Consider the following 23,016-nt stretch of genomic DNA (forward strand, 5'->3'; position numbering starts at 1 on the left):
CACTTCCAACCTTCAACTATTTCCAGTTGAGACCCAGGATAGAGACAAGCTTGGCTTGGAATTTATGTGAATAGTACAATGGCTACTTTGTGCCAATATTAGAAATGATAGGATTAGGCTTGAGTAGCCACAGAAAGAGAAATTCAGAATCTGGAAGTGGGAGATGATCATAACTGAAATAGGGAGCATTGGCTTTGGACCCAAGGTAGGCATGTTCTGGAAGACCATTGTGAGGGCAGGAAAGGTGAGATGGGTGTAGATTGTTGAAGGTTTAATGGAAACAGAAAATCATGATCAGAAACTGATGGAAGAGGCATCTTATACAGTCGGGGGGAGTTCAACAAAACTGCTTCTGTGAGAAAGCTTAAGACAGAATGTGTCCATCAAACTTGACATCCAGGGAGAGGGTTGAGGGTGCTTCCCAACATCCAGCTGACTAAACAACAGGGGAGGAGTGGGATAAAGAATAAATATTTGGATTCCAGGTGGCCTTTGGAGGCTAGAACAAGATTTCACTAGAGTGTGGCAAGGCAGAAAAGGCTTCATAGCTAAGACATGGGTTCTGGACAATACTTAGGAAAAAGTGTAAGATCCCTTGTTTGGCTCCCAGAAGAACCCGGGACAATCAAAGTCCTGCACATCTTTAGTGTGTCCTGTTGATCTCCTTTGTTATGCAATGACTCTTCAGAGAGTCTGTGGGCTCTTTGTCCACAATGATCTTACAAAGGCCCAGGACAGAGGTGAGACTCTCCCAAAGCAACATGCAGATGTGGGTGGAAGAGCTGACTCTATCCTGATACACAGTAAACAATCAATCAAACAAACAACCACCGCCAACAAAAACCCACAGCAATTTTACAAGAAATATTTCAGCTTTGACTTAAAGGGGGGGAAAAAGGAATTTAACATTCAAAGAAGCCTTTTGACCCTCCTCCCAATCCCCAAACTTGGAAGAGCAAGAAACTGAAAAGTCCAGTTCAATTTGTGCACCTGGTCTTATGAAGAAAGAATGATAGCTCAAAGGTCAGGACCAAGAGGTACAAAGAAGATGCTGAGAGAACAGGATGGAGTGCCATCCACGGATGTTGTCTGAGTTTGAGGAAGGCTGGCAGCAGCTATGTAGAGCCTGTTCTCTAGTGTGTGATGCTGGTAACAGGGGACAGATAACATCTCTCTCTTAGCTACAGATGTAAGGAACAAGATGAATGATACTTTTGGATCTTACTTTTCTTAAAAGAGCCTCATCTGCACTTGGACAAAGTTTGAAGGGTTGGGGTCTGGGCTTGCAGCAGGTGCAGTTACAGGATGAGATGTTGTGTGTCTTTGGAGAGAAAGGACTCCTTTTGCATGTGTGATGGGGATTGTGGCCAGTGTGTGTGGCCCTAGGGCAGAATGTTTTCTGCTAAGATGGCTGCAGTAACTCTCCCATGCCCAAGCTGCTCCAAGGTGTCACCTTAACACCCCTTCCCACCAAAAGCTGGAGTAAAGATGAATTTTTTTTTTAAGGGAAGTTTTTGACTTATAATTTGCCAATGTGGAAGGAATGGTCCTACAAGACTTCCATCACACAAATTAATGTAGTTTCTGCTAGCATTGTCATTCTTGAGCCTCATGGCACTTTGTGAACTTGGGCACAGTGCTTTAAGCCACTGCAAAGGAGCCTGGGAAATATGCTCTCTAGGATGGCCTTGTTCTGATCCAAAGGGTTTTGACCCCTACGGTGACGAGATCAATTTCTAAGAAGGGTCTTGGAAGCCTGTTTGACCAAACTCTCTGATAAATATTGAGTCAAAACCAGATCCAGATCCCCAGTTCCTGATGCTGCCCAAGTCCTTTTAGACCCCATGATATGGGAACACCTCACTGTAGTCATAGAATCTATTCCATCAAAAGCACAGTAGGGTGGCTATGCTTGGCTCCATGATGCTGGTGGGAAGATAGGGTGAGTGGGGCTGGCATCCTTGGAAGGCTCTGTCTCTCTTGCTTGACACCAGGTCAGTGAGCACATACAGAGTAAATCTGTTGTGAGGGGCTTCGCCTGTGTTCTGTCCACATAGCTCGCCTCAAACACAGCAACCTTGCATGAGAATTAAATTCTCTTGGTCAAGCCGGTATATATTTGGGTCTCTGTACTAGAGTCTGGTTTCAATTCCAACACTCTCTTCAGAGGCTCCTGGAGCTTGTGTGGTAGATTCCAATGTCCTCATCCCGACCTAGGCTCTGGTCCTCCTGACTACCCAGTCTGTTGCCACTTCCCTTCCTACTCTCTATCCTGTGGTCACATAGCATTTTCACCCAGTCCTTCTATTCCCATGCTCTTCTCTGTCCTGGTAGAGCCTCTTCCAGCTCAGATTCTTGCTAGCTAACTTTACATATCCCCAGGTCTTACAATGACTTAAATTTCCTATATTATACACTGTAATAACAACCCTATATGCATTTTTTTTAAAAAAAATAAACTTACTTGGATGGTTAAACAGTTATTTGCACAGTTGTTTGAAACGTATTTCATGACTGTCCTGTCGCTGTCACCCAGACATACTCTGGGTCCTTGGGCCATGCCCTATTCCTGGTACTTACACAATGCCTGTCTCACAGTAGATGCACACACACACGGTGTTTGTTGAATGCCACTGAATGACCTTCTGAGAGAGCTGCCCAAAGCCAGTCAGTGTCATAATGGTATTAAAGCAAGCAACATGTTAACCTGCTCATATGCTTCAACGGTTCCTGACTCACCACGCACACAAGTCAGCTGGTCTCTCCCCACCTGGGTCTGTTCCCCACAGACCTGAATGTCACCAGAGATGCTTCTGATAATAGAAACTCTCTCTTTAAAAAATTGGTTTGTGGCCGAAAAAGTATATAGGATGCTGAGTTTAGCAGAATCTGTATGTAAATTGGTATTTTGCTGGTGATCAATCTTGTGCTAAAAATGGAAAATCAATACAAAAAGAAAATCTAAGGGGAAAAAAAAAGTTGTAGACATTTTTGGTCCGATGAGTTTCCAAGTCTGAGGACGCTGCATCTGAGACCAAGGTGACTGCATTTCAAAGGTGTGCAGGGAAACCAGACAGTTATCTCACAGCCACAGAATGGAGCCTGAGCCTGGGGGAAACACGTTCTGCAGGCAGAGTCCTCCCACAGCACTTGGCAGAGAGAGCCTTTGAAGTGGTTCCTCGGAACTAGGAAGGGACTCATCAGATGTGAGGGCAACTCAGGATCTTGCAAGCTGCAGTTCAGTGAATTGCTACAGGGACAAAGGCCAACTCATGGGCCAGTTGCTGATTGTAGGGACAGCAGTGAGCTTGAGGACATCAAAAACACATGGAAAAAAATAAAAAAATTAGGAAAAAAAAAGTATGTATTTCACAACCTTCAAGCAGATGTCAGGATGGGTTGGTAGAGCAAATGCAAGAAGGTTGGATGGGGTGAGAACAAATAAATACTGTGCATTTGCCCACTAGAACGTCCTCTGGATGAGGCCAATGGGAGCTGGGGAATGGCTAAGCAACCATCAGGACTCAATAGATATGTTATAGAGAGGCAGGAAGACATCACATTGAAAATGAAGTAGGCATTATAGGTTGGGTTGTGCCACCCTTTCCAATTCATATGCTGGATTGTTCTGCCCCTTAGTACTCCGAAGTGGCCTTCTTTGGAAGTTGCTGACATAATTAGTTAAAATGAGGCTACACTAGAGTAGGATGGGAACCAACATGAGATGGCTGGATCTCTACAAAAAAGGGAAATGTAGACACAGGATGGTGTGAAGAGACACAAAGTGGAGAAAGACAACAAGCCACGGAAAGAGATCTTGGAGTGAACTGACCCTGCCAACATTTTGAACTTGGAAACATATACATCTAGAATTGCAACCGAACTGTCTGTTAAGACCACCCTAATTAGGGTCACATCCTCCCTAGCAGATTAACCCTTTTGCCTAATGCAATGGTGAGCTGTATAGACTTGTTTCTCACTAGATATATGCTGTTGGTGAAGTCACTTAAGACTCTTTAGAATCCTTGTTTTCCTCTTCTGAACACAGCTCGGATGCCAGATTTTCAACAGCCCACAGGTGCCCAGCAAAGGCTGCTATTCTCCTAGGGATGCAGGCCAGCAGCGGCAGGTGCAATAGCTCTTGATGACCAGTACCTGTCCTGGATGGTTAGACCTGCATGGAGCATTGGCCTGCGGGGATGCTAACACCAACTGCACTAGAGCCCTCCTCCATCCTCAGGGCTTTGGCTTTGACGATGGAGGCCATGAGGAGAGAGGCACTGAGGAACCGCCATTAGTGCCCATTAGGGGGCTCTCCTGGGCGGAAGTGCTCTTTGGAGGCAGGACGAAGGGAAAGGGGCTTCCTGAAAGGTGGTGGATCAACTGTTATTTACTACCATCAATGGAAGTGTTGATATTTCTCCAGCTAACAGAGGCTTCCTGGCTTTAACCTACTGTCTTTGTTGGAGTTACTATTGCTGTGATGAAACACCACAAAAAGAGGAGGAAAGGGTTTCCTTCGTTTATGCTTCCATATCACTGTTCATCATCAAAGGAAGTCAGGGCAAGAACTCAAACAAGGCGTGAACCTTGAGGCTGGAACTGATGCAAAGGCCGTGGAGGGATGCTGCTTACTGACTTGCTCCCTGTGGCTTGCTCATCCTGCTTTCTCATAGAACCCAGGACCATCTGCCCAAGGGTGGCCCCACCCATGATGAGCTGAGCCTACCAACATCAATCACTAATTAAGAAAATGCCCCACAGGCTTGACTATAGCCTGATTTTATGGAAACATTTTCTTAATAGAGGCACCCTCATCTCTGATGACTCTAGCTTGTGCCAAGTTGACATAGGACTAGCCAGGACACCTACCTTTGGAGACTGTGTTCATATCCTGAAGCCGTAGGTCCCAGTTGGTGGCTCCAGTCTTTAACAGGTAACTGTGTCATGATCTTTCTGTCCTCATCAATGGTTTAATCCATGGGTAGATAAGTAACTTATATTATTCCTGGGAAGCGGTAGAAATGGTGAGAGCTGGAGTCTGGTAGGAGGAAGTTGGCCTTTCGGGAGGAGTTGTTCTTGTGAGCTAAATTTCATTCCAGTTCCTTCCCTCTGACTCTCTCTGTTCCCTGCCACAAATGGGTGAGCAATTTTGGAATAGAAATGTTACCCTTTTGTCACAATATTCTGCCTCACCAAAGTCTAGAAACAGTGGAGCCAGTTGACTGAAGCATCTCAAACTCTGACCCAAAGCAGGTCTTCATTCCTTTAAATTGTTTCTGATATTTAATCGCAGCAACAAGGATGTCAACTTATACCCCTGCTGAATATGAGGCCTGGGATCGTTATCTTTCTATAATGAAGGTTCAATGAGGTGGCACCTGCTGAGTGTAAAAGCTTGTGGGAGCAGGTTTTGAGGCTTCAAGACCATGTTCCAACCTGGTTTGGTTTCTCTGCTTCATGTTTGTGGTTTAAGACGTGAGCTCTCAGCGGCTGCTCCATTCACCATCTACACTGCTTCCCCACCATGATGGTGATGAGCTCCTGTCTTTCTGGAACCATAAAACCAAATAATCTCTTCCTTCTATAAGTTGTTGTGGTAGTTTGGAGGAAAATGCCATCCTACCCCCCTCTATAGGCTCATATGTTTGAATGCCTGGTCCCCAGTTAGTGGAGCTGTTTGGGAAGGATTAAGAGGCGTGGCCTTGTTGGAGGAGGTATATCATTGGGTTTCGAGGTTTCAAAAGCCCTCCCCAAGCCCAGTCTCACTCTTTCCCTCTGCCTACTGTGGATCAGGATATAAAGCTCTCATCTACTGTTCCAGTGCCATGCCTGTCTGCCTCCCAACACAATGACAATAGATTAACCCCCTAAAACTGTAAGCAAGTGCCCAGTTAAATGTTTTCCTTTATAAGAGCTGTGGTCATGGTGTCTCTTCACAGCAATAACTAAGACAGTGGAGGTTCTATAACCTTTCCTTGGAGGACAGTTCCTGCTGAAATGTAAACTTATCTCAATGAGCCTTTTGACTTCCAGATCATCCTGTCCAATCTACCTGTTGTAGAGGAGACTAAGCACAGAGAGGCTGTCTTTGGCTCTTTGTGGCCCAGGCTGCTCCTCTCACTGTCCAACCAACTGATTTTTGTTTGTTATTAAGTTTTGTCTCATTACTGCTTTGCATATTTCACAGAGGTCACTGCTCCCTCCTTTACAAATGTTCCAGGATTTGCTGAGTTGGCTTTCCTCATTCATGCTTGCCCTGTTTCCACAGTCTTCAGTCTTACCTTCCTTTTATTTTTAAAGGGACTGTTTTTCCCCAAAGAGTTGAAAAAAAAAAATATATATATGTGTGTGTGTATGTGCACTTTTATATATAAAAGTATGTGTGTATAAAAGTGTGTGTGTGTGTGTGTGTATATATATATATATCACATACAAATTTCCATTTATAAATGTGTGTGAGTGTTTATGTATGTGCAAGTATAGGTGTGTGTCCACACTGGAGCAGGCCAGAGAATGATCTCAACTGTTGTTCCTCACTTGCTGCCCACTTTGGTTTACTAAAAGAGGGTCTCCCACTGGTTTGGTGATTGTCAAGTGGACTAGAATGGCTTGCCAGCAAGCCCCAGGGATCTCATCTCCAGAACTGGGATTACAAGCCTGCACCACCATATACAGCTTTTAAAAAATATTTATTTACTTATTTATTTATTTATAATTTTGAACGTCTTCATTTCATTTATCTGAAATATTTATTTATTATACAGTGTTCTGCCTGCATGTACATCTGCACACCAGAAGGGGGCACCAGCTCTCATTATAGATGGCTGTGGTTTAAGATGTGAGCTCTCAGCGGCTGCTCCATTCACCATCTACACTGCTTCCCCACCATGATGGTGATGAGCTCCTGTCTTTCTGGAACCATAAAACCAAATAATCTCTTCCTTCTATAAGTTGCTGTGGTAGTTTGGAGGAAAATGCCATCCCTCCATCCTCTATAGGCTCATATCTTTGAATGCTTTGTCCCCAGTTAGTGGAGCTGTTTGGGAAGAATTAAGAGGTGTGGCCTTGTTGGAGGAGTTATGTTAACCATGTGGTTGCTGGGAATTGAACTCAGGACCTTTGGAAGAGCAGCCAGTGCTCTTAACCTCTGAGCTATCTCTCCAGCCCTTTGTTCTGTTTTTAAGATCTCATTTGTGTGTGTGTGTGCTATCTGTGTTTGAGTATCCACAGAGGCCAGAAGATGGAGTTGGATCTGCTGGACCTGGAGTCACAGGCAGTTTTAAGATGCATTATGGAAGTGCTGAGAACTGAACTCAGGTCCTACAGGAAAAAAGGGGAGTGTTTTTAACTACTGAGCCATCACCCTTCACATTTGAAAATCATGTATTCAAAAATATTTTTTTAAACACAGGTTCTGGGGATTGAACTCAGGTCCTCATGTTCACAAGACAAGGTTTTATTCACTGTGTCATCTCCCCATGGGGCCCCGTTTCAAATTGGTTGCTGGAGAGGCAGAGGCAGAGGCGGATTGACACATAGCCACAGTGTCCATTCCTCAAGCGTTTGCAGTTCTCCAGTGCTTCTGGAGATCTTCCTGTTACACTAAGAAGGTTTGAGGTTGCAGCACTGAGTCCTAGCTCCCAGCCTAGCTCAAGAAACCCTAGCTGAATGAGTGAACAACCCTGTTTGTCAAAAGAGAGGCTACTAAGACCCTTATATCGCCTGTCTTAGATAGCTTTTTCTATTGCCGTGATAAATACCATGGCCAAAAATAACTCGGGGAGAAAAGGATTCATTTCATCTTAGAGTTGGCGGTTGATCATTCAAGGAAGTCAGGGCAGGACATCAAGGCAGGAGCAGATGCAGAGGCCACGGAAAGAGCAGGTTCCTGGCTTGTTACTCATAGCTTGCTTGCTCAACCTGCTTTCTTACACACCCAGGCCCACCATCTAGAAGCTGTGCTGCCTTCTGTATGATGGGCCCACCCACTTCCATCACGGATCAAGAAAATGGTCCATAGGGCAACCTGTCCAGGGGATGTACTCAGCTGAAGTTCCCTTCTCCCAAATGACCATAGCTTGTGACAGGTTGACATAAACACATTATCTTAATGTTGCGTTTTCTATCTTATGGGAAGAAAGGGGCTTAATAGGTGCCAACCACTGTGCTAGGTGAAGACACAGATAGTTCATACATGTCCTTCCTCCCCAAAGAAAAGACTTTTATGGCAACGTCAGAGAAAATTAGAAGCCAGCAAATATCTTTGCGGGCATGCTTCATGTAGAAATCATGCCTGCCATTTTCTTTTTATGTCCTATTAGAGAACAAAAAGAAATTTGACCCAACGAGCTTGAAGCACTATATGAATTGTCATCAGGGACTGACATCTTTTGCCTCGCACAAGTTCTAGATGTGATCGGATCACAGCCAGCCTATTAAATATCTGCTTTGCCATTTCTGCAAGCCATGACTTTGGGTTTCAGATAACCTCCTCTTTGTCCACATCCCTATCAAACCAGCCCTGGGAACTCCATGAAGGCCATCCTGGAACGTTAAAAAATGAACGTAGCTTTGGCAGAAGGCAGACTCGGTGCTGGCAATATTGACTCAAATCGGAATGAAGGGTGCTGGAGGATGGCTTAGGGCCTTCCCAATGCTCAGACCCTTTAGTACAGTTCCTCGTGTTGTGGTGACACCCCCCCCCCCATAAAATTATTTCATTGCTACTTCATAACTGTAGTTTTGCTACTGAGCAGAGTCAGGATCTTGGTTCCTAAAACCATCAGAAATATGTGTTTTCTGATGGTTGTGACCCACAGGTTGAGAACCGCTGACTCGGAGGTTAAGACTACGGAACCAGGGGTTGGTTCCCAGAACCCACATAGTGGCTACTAACTCCAGTTCCCAGGGATTCGACATCCCCTCTAGCCTTCCCAGGCACAAGACACCACTCAATGCACGTAAATACATTTAAGCGAACGCTCAGAAACATAAAACAAAAATAAATATATACTTTGAAGGATAGGAGTGAGGGGAAAATGATACCCTTTGGCCTAGGCTGCACCTTGGTGTCGTTTTTTTGTTTGTTTGTTTGTTTTGGGTAGTGCTGGGGATGACACCTGAGACTCAAATATGCTGGGTTAGCATTCTGTCACTGAGATATTTACTTGCCCTTGGCATGTTGACTCTCCTATTTCAATTCAATTGCAAGCTACAAAGCAAGGCCTGGCCCAGAGAAGCAATTCCCAGACTGTGAAAGCTTCCTTGCTGCACTGTTAGGCCACAGCCAGGCCAGAGAGACTGCTATTGACTTGAGAAAGCCACATTAATAGACAGATGTCACGACCTGGTATGAAGGGTGGGGGACAGAAACCTCCATCTGAGGTTCTGAAGGACAGCCTAATGGTCGTAAACCTTTTACCAGCTCCAGAATGCTCTGTGGAATGCCACCTTTCACCCTCTCTGTCAAACGATTCTCCCACAGTGCAGAAGGAAAAATATGCCTGTCGCTTCACTAGCTCATTCTCTGCACACAGTAGGTTCTAGAGAATGATCATTCTCCCGCCCCTCCCTCCCCGTCCTGTCCTTCCTAGTCACATAAAGCTGTCCATAACCACCGGGTAAAAAAAAAAAAAAAGAATCACTCCCCAACCTCAGACAAAAATGAGACAGGAGGCCAGTGGAGGTGATCCTATTTTGAACAGTCATCAGCTTTTAAACTTTTTTTTCCCCCTAAGTTTTCCAGAGCGACAGGGTCAGTCCTGTTCCTGGCCTGCAGGAAAGGCCAGCGGCCCCCAAGTCAGACGTTTCTATTTTCAGCTCCCCAAGTACAGAGGAGCAGTCACCTCCCCTCGCTGAGGGCCATGCAGCCAACCCTCTAGCAGCTTGGAGCTTGGAGCCTCTCTGCATTTCTATTTCCATAAATTTACATCAATTTTGTGCTGAATCATGGCCCCCAGCCCCCGCAGAGGAGACGAAACACATTATCAATAAGTTCAACAAGTCTGAGTGATCTGAACGCCAACTGACTTTATCTGACTTTTCTGTTTAACTCTTTCTGTGGCCTCGGCTATCTCCATTTCCCACAGGACTTGGGGTTGGATTCCTGGCGCAGGAGGTTTTTGGCTCTCCTCTGGAGGTTCCTTACTTTCTAGTCTTTCATCAGGTACGCAAGCCATGCCTCTTCCTGGGTCCCTTCGCCAACCTCCAGCTCATTTCCCCGGCTTTTCCCATTCCTCTCGGCATCTCAGTGCCTTTCTCTTAACCTCTTTTTGCCGCCTCCATCTCTCCCGGCCACAGCCTCCCGCAACGCCCAAGCCAATCACGCCCAGGCGTGCGCCTGCTCTCGGTGACAATTTCGTCCCGGAGCCTGCCAGGCGGTCATCAGCCCTACTCAGTGGCTCGGAGCACCTCGGCGCTGTTCAGCGGGAAGTGGAACTTCCTTCCACCCCCCGTTGCCCGGCTGATTGGCAGCCAGCCGGGCTGGAGGCGGATCGCGAGCGCGTGTGATTGCTGCCGGGCTTAGTGGCAATGGCAGGGAGGCCCCGGGAACTCCAGCAGCTAACACACACAGCGTGCTGAGAAGGAGGAAGCGGCCTGAATCCCTCATCCAACCCTCTGCTGCCTGGCCCTCTGCAGGGTAGTGATGAATGAGGTCCCTCACAGAGTGTCCCTAAGCAGTGGAAGCCACGGAGCCTTGTTTTTCCAAAGTAGTGAGGCTGGTGGCCAGAGGACTTCAGCTCTCAAAGCTGTTGAGGAAGCCCGTGCAAGGAAGTTCTCGGCCTTCAGCAAAATCAGGAGCAGCCAGCTCACCGTGGCTGTTGCTAGCGCGGATCAAAATGAGCCTTTCCTTACGAACAAGAGATACCCACAATCTTCAACTTCTTTAGCTCCAATTAAACTCATATGCGTGCACCCTACCCCCAATAAACCACAACCATTAAGAATTACTATGTTTCCAAGTTGGGTTTCTTAATGCAGGCAGGAGAAAGGCAAAGATTAGGGAAGGAACCAGCTCTGACTATTGTCTGAACGCTCAGAAGGGAAGGGAATACCCTCTCCAGGAAAACGACTTCCTTTCATCTACAGGGAACTGACGTTTTCGCATGGACGGCCAGAATCCAAACCGACAATACTGTGCAAGTATCAAAAGCCCTGCGCGTTTCCCCGGGTGTCCTTAGTGCGGAGCCAGGCGACCTTGCTCAGCAGAGAACTCATTTGCACTCCGCTCTTCTCTCTTGATCTCCCGGGATCTTTTTTTTTTTTTTTTTTTTGGTATGGTTTTATTTTGGTTAGTATGTACCGGTTTAATTTCTTAGGTTGAACCTACCATTCTAGCGTTTCCTCACCAAATCCCTCTCAGACTCTTGAGTGAGAAGCGTCATTCAAAGGCGTCTAACCACACCAGCCACTTTAGGTATGTAGAAATAAATCAATAAAACTGGTCTTGGGGCTAGGAATACATATGAAGAAATTGGGTCCCGGGAGATGACTTTTCAGAAAGCTTGAGGGGATGCGAACACAAAAGCTAAAGCCAGCGTTTCCATATTGTGTGACAGGGCGGCAAGTTGAACAGAAGGTCACCTGTTTTGAAACTGGCCTCGTGTGCACTGGCACTGGCAGAACATCTCATGGATTGCTTCTGTCTGAGGTGAAGACAGTTGGTTAGTGGCTTTATTTTATTGTTTTTTTTTTTCTTTGAAAACAGTTAACTACAATATAATTAGCTTTGTTTGCACCAGCCAGGGCTGCCATTGATGAGGTGTCTAGGGGCCTTCTGGTGTAGGTGCCTAAAAGCTTAAACTGGATTTAATTATTATTATTACTCAATGTCAGGCTACATAAATGAAAGGAGATAAACAAGAATGGCTCGCAGCCCCACTGCCTTGCCCTGTGATTCCATCACAGCTTACCAGCAGAGCCAGTGGGAGCTGGCATAAGAAATCTCCAGGAAGCCCCAGCCACTGAGGATGATGCTTCAACTTGGTGGAAGGGTTCTCAGCTGCTTGAGGAGGGGGTAGGGTGGAGGCCTGATGCACTTTGATTTCCTCTACAATTTTTCTTCTAACTACTTTGATCGCTGTCTGTTATTACAGGGAAAGAAAGCAAATAACAGAGAGTTGTCTCAAAGGTCCATGGCTTTCAAATGAAGCCTCCTGGGCTCTTAGCGGTTCTTTGATTGCCCATCCTGCTGCCTAAAATATCAGTGATAGCTCCACTCAGCAGCTGAGCTTAGAGTCAGCTAACCCAGGTACACAGACGGGGCTTTCCCACCTGAAGGCCAGCAGGGAGCAAGGCAGATGGCCCAGATCTGCCCACTCTCCCTATGTTTATTTCATCGACAGGTCAGAATGGAAGCAGATGGTTTGCCAGAGGGCAATATATTGGCAGACAGCGCCTTGTTTTTTAGGTAAGAGACAGGCTGTTAGGAGTAAGTGCTTGGCACTGAATTAATTAACCCTAGCGGTTCTATTGAGGGATGACCTCTTTCTACCTTCTTGGATTGCAGAGAGAATGAGCTAGGTGGCCTGGAATGGACAGAAGACCAGAAGATTTAGTCGCGTATAGCACCCCCCCTTCGCTAGAGTATGTGCTTGCACAGCGTCAGGACAAGGATCAGGGACCGCAGGGTTCTTCACCTTTTCCAGGAGGAGTTCAGGCCCCAACCCAAAAAACCCACAGGTAGTCTGGCTTCTTCTCATAGTCCCTTCCCAGTCAGTCTATTGTAGAAAGTTTTGTGAGTGAGAGGTGTCTTAGTTAGGCTTTCCATTGCTGTGGAAAACCATCATGACCACAGCAGCTCATAACGGAAAACGTTTCCTTGGGGCTGGCTTACAGCTCAGAGGTTTAGTTCATTATCGTCATTTCAGGGAGCATGGCGGTGTGCAGGCAGATATGGTGCTGGAGAAGGATCTGAGAGAAGGAGCTGGAGGAGCCGAGATGCACCTCCTCCAACAAGGCCACACCTCCTAATAGTGTGAGCAAGCATTCTTATACACAGGTCTATGGGGGACATTCCTATTCAAACCACCATAAGAACCCAACAGGCTATGATGTCAGGCACAGGTACTCCTTTAAGGGCTGATAGAGGTCAGCCTCCCAGGCTCTTTCTTCAACAATAGTTCCACCTTCATCGATACCAGTTATCTGCTGCTAGGCAGCAGACCAGCCCCAGACACAGTGGCTTAAGTACTGCTTACTTACTGTCTGAGTCTGTGGGTCACCAAATGGGGTCAGGCTCACCTGGCAGTTCTTCTGTAGTCTTAGCTGGACTCACCCATGCACCTGTGTCAAAAGGGAGCTCATGCATGTGGTGGTGGTCGGCTGTTCTAAGGAGCCCTGTGATTCCACCCTGAAACTGTTTTCCTGGAGATGCTGTGTAAAACTAAGCCCTGCCCCAAAGGTGCTTGATGACTTGATTATTACAACATATTTGTAAACATTGCTTGGGTAAAGCAGGTCAAGAGACTGAGCCCAGACTGACAGCTAATGAAAAGGCTGCCATCTTGGAAACAATCTGCTACGCTGGGAGGAAAAAAGTCAAGAACAGAGGTCAGGCTTTCCTATTCTCAGGCATGATATTTAACATGTAGGGCTAGAAGCCATTTCTTCACGTTTCAGCACTCAGTTTCCATAAGTGATGCAGGGATAACATCTCTCTCACAGAACTGACCAATAGGGATTGAAAATTTATATCTTTGCTGTGAGGCTTCTACAGTTGTCAAACGAATTTACAACTTCTCAGGCCACCTACTCATCTGCACAAGCTGCGTTTCCCTAAGGATGGCAACTAAGAGGGGGTCACATAACGTCCATTTGAGGTTCCCCTCCCTCTGAAATCCTTGTCTAGTCTTCCTTCTGGTGAAAGCTGAATGGGACTGTCTTTATACAGATACTTTTATTTATTTTTTCTGAGAATTTTATACAATATATTTTGATTATATTCATATAGTCTTTTCTCCCTAGACCCTTTTTCCCCACCCCCAACTATTCTCTCTATCCCTCTCAAAACACACACACACACACACACACACACACACACACACACAACCCCAAAGCATTTAAAAAAACAAAATAAAACATGGAGTTCTACTGTGTTGGCCAACTACTCCTGAACATGGGCTTGCCCTCGCGTGTGGGTGAAATGTAACACTATCAAGTGCCAACAGCTGCTTGGTGAGGGGTGGGACCGCGTGGCCACCTCTCAGTGCTGGGGTTTTTGTCTGGCTCAGGCTTGTACAGGCTTCGAGGGTCCGAACGTTCACCAGCTCCGTCGTGCTTGCAAAATGTGTTTGCTTGAAGTCATCCACCATCTCCGACTCTTGAAATTTTTCTGCCTCCTCTTCCACACACAACCATGAATAACACAGTCTTGAACAACACTTTTAACTCCTGCCAAGTCCCACCATCGAGCTTTTCGGCCGTATTCAGAATTTAAAATTTAATTTTCAGGTTTTGCATTTGCGTTCTAAATACAACATCTGATGCAAAAAAGAAAAAAACAACAAATGTTGGTCGTTTTATAAAACAGTATTAGTGTACAGTACTGGGGAGGGGGCTCATTCATGTGCTCAACAAAAAAATACGTAGAGCCCCTACTGTGTGCCAAGATGGTTGCAAACCTTCCTGGGGGAAAAGAAAGGCTCTTCCTTGGTGGAGGTTTGACGAGGCAGGGGGTGGCTGGATGGGGGAGTTTGGCTTCTCACTGTGTGTGTGTGTTGGGGGGTGACACCACCTGTTCGCCAGCCTCCCTCCCTCACCGCAGGCCTGGGAACGATCAGGTCTGGGGTTGTGTGCGGGCTTCCTCCCCTAGAACACGCAGCCGGTAGCCTGGGGTCCGCGGGGCGCCGTCGGCGGCGCGGGCCCTCGGCTGCTACAGGGCAATGGTTGGGGCCCAGCTCCTCCTCCCCTTCCTCCGCGGAGGCTGACGTGGAGGCAGCGGCGCGGGCGGCCGCGAGAGGCGGCGGCGCGGAGGCTCGGAGGCGCCCGGCCCTCTAGGGGCTGCGCCGGGCCGGGGTGGCGGCGGCGGCGGCGGGAGCCGCGGGAGGAGAAGGGAGGCGTCCGTGCAGACCGCCGGCGCACGCGGGAGGAGACATGGACGGCGACCGCACCGAGAGCGACTGGCAGGGGCTGGTGAGCGAGGTGAGGCCGGGGCTCTGGGCCGGCCTCCGGAGCCGCCGCGGCGGGTCCGCAAGCGCGCGAGGCCGCGGAGCAGGTGGCCGCCGCAGGGTCTGTAGGCGCGCGGTCCATCCCGCACGGTCGGGCCTGCGGGGGGCGCCGCGGTCTCCCGCACCATCTGGTGCCGGGCGGTGGGGAGGGGCCTCTCGCCCGCCAGTGTTTGGCCTAGGATTGGAGAGACCGAGAAGCCCTGGGATCCGGGAGGGGAAGGAGCCAAGCCCCACCTGCCTGCCTAGTCACCGCTGTTTTGAAGGCAAGCGATTGGATGATTCCTGGTGCCGAAAAGGTGACGCCTCGGGGACCATCCGGGCCCTTGGGCAACTACTGGGCAGGTGGCATGGCTTGGAGCAGTGGTTTGGGTGAAAAAGTTTGGCATCCTTGTAACGGTTGGTTCATACGTTCACTTACTCTGTTCTTTCAGTTCCTGTTTCTTGCACCTACTGTGTGTGAGGTAGTGGAGCCGTCCACTTCCCAAAGGAAAATGAGACAGGCACAGAGGTGATTTGACCGGAGGAAATAGACGACACCACACCCTCTCCTGTGCGAGAAACACTCCCCGGAGTAAGCTTTCAGACTCTCCGGCTGCCTCCTCCTTTAATCCACCCAGAGGTTGTTGGCTCTGGACAGGCTGCTGGCTTCTCCCGGTAACAGAGACGGTGACGTCTCCCTTCCCCGAGCAATTACCACTCACCTCCACCATCCATTGTCTAGCCACTAGCACCCAGCGTGTGCAGGGCCAACGCCACCCCTTAGAGAGCCTGTGCCCTCATTTAGTTCCAGTCGGAACCTCCACCAGGGCGGACGACCCATTCTGTCTCAGCCCATCTCTATCTACTCCATCTGTCGGGCTTTACGTCAACGGATAGATCCACCCAGAATCATCCTTAACAGTAAAGGAGGCTGGGGGGGGGGGGCGGATCTCACTTAGAGCATAGGTGTGACCCCCACGGCCAGGTGCTTGACTTGTAATAAGTCCTCTCAACACACATCTGCCGCAAGCATCTGGCCGGGGTCTCACACCTATGATCCCAGCACTTGGTGTAGGCAGAGGAGGTATAGGTTTAGGATCAGGAGTTCAAGGCCATTCTCTGCCACATAGTGAGTTCAAAGCTCTATGTAAGACCCCCATCTACCCCCAAACAAACAAACAAACAGTGAACAAGAAGTTAGTCATACTATTCCGTGCTTAGGATCCAATGGTCGCCGATCCAGAAGACACTTCTGGCCACCTCCTGCCGTGAGGTTTGCCGGTGTAGTCTGGGAAGAGAGCCACTCAACAAACAATGAAACATCCTGAGAAAGGGAGTGTACCAGGTGTCCTCGAGGGTGTCTCCCAGGGGCAGGTGCCTATTTTGCATTGACCCACTGCATGGTGGCGGTATTCTAGCTGGACTGTGTTTCTAAGTTGGCTCTCCAATGCCTACACTTTGAGCTCCGTATACAGAGGGTAATGGATCAATGTTCGCTGCATCGGCCCACAGGTCCTGAAATGGGACTTTTAAAAGGTGTCTCGATGTTACAGCATGCAATGACCGTCAATTGTGTTATAAAAATGCTCAAGATGTTCATGTTTTAGGTTAAGTCTGTCATTTTGTATGCATTCGTAGCCATCGTGGGCCATGTGCTGTAGAGTAATGGGGTTTGCTTTTCGCAGATGTGTACTGAAGACCTACAGTGCGAGCAGGAACAGAATCTGCTTTCTGCCTTAGGAGTAGCTAATGTCTCTTGACTGTGCCCTTCATGTCAGCTATTGTACAGAAAGCCGTATTTTCCTTAGGTATTGAGCCTCATTCGACCACAATTTATGTAGGAATCACTTCTTAAACAGTGTGGGAATCAAGGCTCAGGCAGGCCAAGGAACACGCTCTAAGCCCCACAGCCTGAAACTGGAGGAAACATGACTTGAAGCCTGGGCTGTCTGGCCTTGGGACCTTGCCTGACGTCACAAGCCAGTGCTTTATAGGATCTTTCTAAATCTCTCATTAAATGTTATGTCTTCCAAGGCAGGGAACCATATCTAATCCATATTTGAGTCTGAAGCAAATGGACCAGCTTTCTCAAGATAAGGCCTACAGATCAGAGTCATTTTGGATGCCTATGAAAGGATAAATTCTGGGTCTCCAATTTACTGAAGTGGATGTAATTTTGTTTCCCAAACACCCACAGATATGTATGAGTTTTAGCTCCTCATAACTGTTCATATGATTTTATTTGGAAGTAGGGTTTTTGTAGATATTGTGAAGTTGAGAATCTTGCAGTGAGAGTATCTTACATTTAGGGTAGGCACTTAATCTGATGACTAGTGTCTTTATTACAGAAAGGAGAGAGAGAGAGGGTTGGGACACAGAGAGACAGGGGAGAAATCTGTAGGGAGGCACATACACAGAGAAGCATATGAAAACTGCCAGCAATTAGAATAGTGCAGCCGTAAGCCAAGGAGTGGCCACTGGCACACTGATTCTGGGCATATGGCCTCCCTCACTGGAAGAGGAAGTTTTTATTGTTTTATGTCGGTTTGTCACATCAGCCACAAACCCATCTACTGCTGGAAAGAGATGAGAGGTGTGTGTGTCCCCACACCTGCCTTTCTTAAAAATCCAAGCTGCCAAGGAAACTACCTTTCCACTTATTTAGCCAGCAGGGTTCTCTAAGCCAGGTACCTAGCCAAGTTGAATTCAGTGAAGTATGGCTGGTGGCATTACCAAGAGATGTGGGCACTTAGAGGAAGCAGGTTGGACCAGGACCAAATGAGCTCTGTAAGAGAACGCCATCTCTCATCAGAAGTCCTGGTTTCTGTCCCACCTGGGTCCCTATGCCATTTCCCTTCCTGCTTCGAGCCCTAGGCTGTCCTTCACTGGTTTCCTCCACTGGTTTGGACATGGTTTTCATTTGAAATGAGCCAGCAGAGATCAGGCTTATTTCCCCATTTTTAGTGTAAACAGTGATGACAGCCCTGACTTAAATACTCTGTGTGAATGAAGGAGTCATGGCTGATGCTTAGAGCTAGACATCCAGTGGCTGGGGAGGTGCAAAGTCCTCGCATTGCCACATGGGGTGAGCTTCCAGCCTTAGAAAAAAGCTGCCGCACACCTAACCCACCACTTGTATTAGCCACTTTTCTGTCTCTGTGACTGATTTGACAAAGATATCTTTAAGGAGTAAGGGTTTATTTTGACTCATGCTTTCAGAGAATTCAGTCATTATGTTAGAGAGGACATGGTAAAGCAGAGCAGTTCATGTCTTAGTGGCTAAAGAACCAAAGAGAAGAGAACTCAGGCCTCTTGCTGGCTGTCTTCCCCCTTTCCTGTTTTATTAGTCCAGGCCCCTGGTATGGGATGGTTCTGCCCAGGTTCAAGGTGGATCTTCTCCCTCCCACTATTCTTCCCTGGAAATGCCCACACAGATGGCCACATGAGTGCTCCCTCCTACCTTCCCAGTGGTTCTCAATACAGTCAGGCTGATGATCAGCTCTTCGCCTAATCACTGATTCAAATTTGGTTGGTTAATTTGGTCAGTTAAGCTGAAGGTTCAGTTTTAGTTTAAACTTTCAGATGAAAGCTCTTAGTTTCAGTGTTGACTTAGACTCTAAAGATATCAAGATACTTAGGGACAAGCCTTGACTCTCTGCCTCTTGCTTGGTGCAGATGATCAAAACCTTGGTTAAACTCAGAAGGAATTTTATTGACAGATGCTGTGCTGTGCCTCTCTGTACCCACGAGCATGACTTTATTTTGAAGTAGAGTCTGTAAAGACATCACAAAGTCAGTATGTATTTCTACTGCATGGACTGTAACCCATGTAGCACTAGCAGTGCCTAATGTTCTTGTAAGGAGAGGGACATATGGACGTAGAGGTACACAGAAATAGGATATGGTGAAGACACAGGGGAATGATGGCCAGTTGGTGAGCTAGGAAAAATTTGGAGTTATGTCAAGTGGAGAAACACTAAGGCTTGTCAGCTGCCACTGGAAGTTGGTCAAGGTGATAATGGACCTTGGCTTAGAGATATATTGGGGAACACAAATCTGTTGACACCTTGATTTGGGATTCTATTCTCCAGGACTATGAGAGAGTTGATTTCTGTTGGTGTGCCACACTTGGTGTGCGGCAGTGTTATGGCAAGTCCTACCTAATATGTCCAGTACCTCTGTGATTAGGTGGGCCTTTTTGTTGTTGTTGTTGCGGTGCTGGTTTTGATATACAAAAGATTTCCCCCCTCCATATTTGGGCCTGCTTATTTCCTGGGTTTAGTCAGCCTCCCATCTTCTTAAGCTCAAGTCCAGAGAGGAAGTCAAGATACTTGTCTAAAGTCCCATAAAACTCCAGGACACTTAACTTCTCTCTCTCCTCTACCTCAGTTTGGCTTTGAACGCATGGTGATTCTTTTGCCTCCCTCCCCCCCAAATGTTGGGACTATAAACATGAGTCGTCATACCTGGCTTTCAAACCCCTTTAGAGGTCACCCTCTTATCATGTAGGGATTGCAGTGTAGTGATCTGATGGTTTTAGGTCTGGATTTGGGCACAAAGCTCTATTGAGGCCTCATGGACTGAGGACATATCAAAATGATCCCCAAATAAAACTGGGGGACGAGGCAAGGGAAAGAAGAGTTTCCATGCAACTCCTTTAAGCCTCCTTATTTTCTTTCCCTCACCTTTAAGAAGACAATAAAAATACTCTCACTTTTTGTGTGTGTGTCTATCCTGGAACTTTCTATGTACCCCAGGCTGACCTTAAACTCATAGAGAGCCACTCTGTTTTCTGAGTGCTGGGATTAAAATTGTGCACATGCTTGGCTACCTTAGGTGTTGTGAAGATGAAACATACCGATGCCTACTTGTCCTGAACCTCATGCTTGTCAGGTGAATTTAGAAAAAAAAAAAAAAAAAAAAAAAAGCCTAAGCTCTAAGACTCCAACTTTGATGAACACCAAACTTGGGTCTGAGGAACTTCACTTTCTAACTCTTTCTATATCTGTTAAAATCCAAGATACCTACCCTCTAAATGTGATATTTTAAGATAGACATCAATGTGTTTTTCATGTTATATTGATGCAATCCAGGTGGGCCTAAACGCTGCTCTGTGAATCCATTCAGAACCCAGGCTCTTTCCATCTTGTTGCTCTGCTATGATTTAGGGCATGGCCATCAACTGGGTGGCTGAACTCAGATGCTATTACTTTTATATCCCAGTCATAGGAAGGGAAAGAAGGAGAGGGCACAGGGAGTCCAGAGCAGGGGCTTTCTTTGAGTGAGGGATGGGTGGAGAACGTGTTGTATCATTTCAGGTCACAATCCATTGGTTTGGGAATTATCACTTGGGCCACCACTGATTGAAAGATTAGAAAGAAAAGAAAATATTTAACTAGATATACCCAATGGGTACTTGGGAATATTCTACTAAAAGGTAGAGCATATCTATGGAAATGGAAAGAAAAATCATCAAAGAAAGAGGTAAACACATTGAATTTTATCAAAATTAAAAATTATTTGCCTATGAAAGACTGCTTGATAAATGCAAAATAAACCATGGATTAGGAGAAGGTATGTGTAGAGCACAATCTCATATCCAGAAAATATAAACAATTCTTACAACTAAATAAGAAAATAAGCAATGCAGTTTTCCAAATGGGCAAAGTTAAGTAGATGCTGCTCTGAAGATGAGCTAGGAGTGGCAAGTAAAACACCTGCACAGATGCTCAGCATCATCAGTCACTAGGGAAATGGAAATTGGAACCACAGGGAGAAACCACAACACTCCTATTAGAGTGGAAAAACAGCAAACAAATACAGAAATAACAGGATGGAGAGTCAGAAGTCTCCATTGCTGGAAGGAACAGACTGATAGTCACTTCTTATGTGTGTGTGCATGTTTGTTAGTGTATATGTGTGTGATGTGAGTGTGTGTGTGTGTGCTTGTGCATACCCAGAGACTAGTCCTGCTCTATCACTATTGGCCATATTCCTCTGAGACAGGGTCTCTTTCTGACCCTTGAACTAGGCTGGCAGCCAACAAGCCCCAGGGATCTTCTTGGCTTTTCCCCACATTCGCTGAAATAAGTGTTGGGGTTCCACACATGTCTCATCAACAGCTGCCTATTTATGTGGGTACTGAGGATGTGAACTCAGTTCCTCATCTGTGCAGCAAATGCTCTTAACCAGTGAGCCATCTCTCTAGCCCTTTATATATCCTCTAAACATACTTTTATTAAGGTTTAGTTGAACATAAAACCCATACTTTTTTAGTGTGTGCAGTTGATGGCTGGGACATGAATACCCACCCAGTGATGGTTATTATTGAGACCAAAGAATAAAGACATCTTTGAAAAGTCAAAAGTAAAGGGATAGAAAACCCTGTGGTTTGCCAGAGCTTTGTAGTGAGTGATGTGAAAGAGGAACTTGGGGAAACTTTCTGGTTTGATGGACATATCCTATGTCTTGATTAAGGGGGTCTCATATGGGAGTGACTATAGTTTACTAAACTTTGTAGAACTTCTCATGCAAATTATAAATAAATACTACAACGAATGTATTTCTTTTAAAGAGGAGGCCGTGGATATGCAAGAAAGCCATTGCTATTGACAGCCTTACTCTGGATCTTTTAGTTCTTAAACCCAACAGGTTGCATCTAAGCTAGCCATGCACGCTCCCTTCCCAATCTTCACTCCTTCTCCCCAACACTCATCAGGCTAGGCTCAGCATTCCTTCTAAGAGATTAAGGACCAAATCCTCTTTTGCATCCTGATTCTGCCCTACCCTTGATGTAGGACATACTTTCTTATCTTTGGGGAATTTTGGTAGCCATTTATGCTTTGGCATCATGAGGGCAAGGTGTTTAAAATGGAAAAGGCCATTACTTTGTTGCCTGGATTTTGCTGGTCTCCCCCTTTACTGGGACAGAAAGGCAGAATGTCTGGCTTCTTTAAAAGAGACATACTCAGGGAGAAACAGGGCAGAGACATGGAGGTGACACAGAAACACAGGTGACATGGGAACACAGGCCTATCCTGTTAATATTTTGAAGCATTAACTCCCATTAGCTGGTATTTTTATTTAATAAAAGAACTATATAAAATAGTATGTGAGCTGGGCAGAGGAGCAGACTTAGTGGAAGTGGAATATGAACTGGGCCCCTTTCCTTTAGTTCAGTAGTTCTCTGCCTTCTAATGCCAAGACCCTTTAATACAGTTCTACCATGTTGTGATGACCCCCAACCATAAAATTATTTTTATGTACACTTCATAACTAATTTTGCTACTATTATGAATCACAGTGTTGATATCTGTGTTTTCTGATGGTCTTATGTGACCCCTATAAAAAAGTTATTCGCTCCCCAAAAGGAGTCACAACCCACAGCCTGACAACCACTGCTGTAGTTAAAGAGGGCAAAGAATATCCTGAGCAGAGATGGACGTGAGCCTGAGCTGGTGTTTGCTCTGAGAGGAAACATTCCAAGGAGAAGAAACTATTGCTTGGGAGGTAGCATGCACTGCAGTTAGACGTCAGGGCAGATCAGGTGACAAACAGATTCAGAGGCCAGACAGCAGGGTGTGTCCTGGTGTAGCTGGAACAGAGCTTGTTCAGCTAAAGTCCAGCTTGAAGAAAAATGGTCGGAGTAGGTTTGTTTCCATTGAACTCACTTGTCACAGAGCTTCAGTCATCTGCAGGGCATGGTGCCAGGCAGTGGGAATGTATAAAACAGTGTGGGGTCTCCCAGGAACCTGGGAGAGACAGGTGAGGGTAAAGCTACTCTATCTGATCTTTTCTGCCAACAGCGACATTTTCAGTTGGAGAAAGGTCTGGAGAGAGGTCTACAATAGCCAGGCTTCTGGTTTTG

At 46.5% G+C, this 23,016-nt stretch overlaps 1 protein-coding gene across 2 annotated transcripts in view; it reads left to right on the plus strand.

The window, feature by feature from the left end:
- Positions 1-15,013: 15,013 nt before the first annotated feature.
- Positions 15,014-23,016, plus strand: part of Ccdc149 (coiled-coil domain containing 149) — a 93,161-nt gene continuing 85,158 nt past the window's right edge. For both annotated transcript variants that reach the window (XM_021657743.2, XM_021657744.2), the window contains exon 1: positions 15,014-15,144. In XM_021657743.2, coding sequence (XP_021513418.1) covers positions 15,097-15,144 — 48 coding nt within the window. In that variant the 5' untranslated portion in view covers positions 15,014-15,096. The remainder of the gene's footprint in view (positions 15,145-23,016) is intronic.

Source organism: Meriones unguiculatus, chromosome 12 (assembly GCF_030254825.1).
Source record: "Meriones unguiculatus strain TT.TT164.6M chromosome 12, Bangor_MerUng_6.1, whole genome shotgun sequence".
NCBI lineage: Eukaryota > Metazoa > Chordata > Mammalia > Rodentia > Muridae > Meriones > Meriones unguiculatus.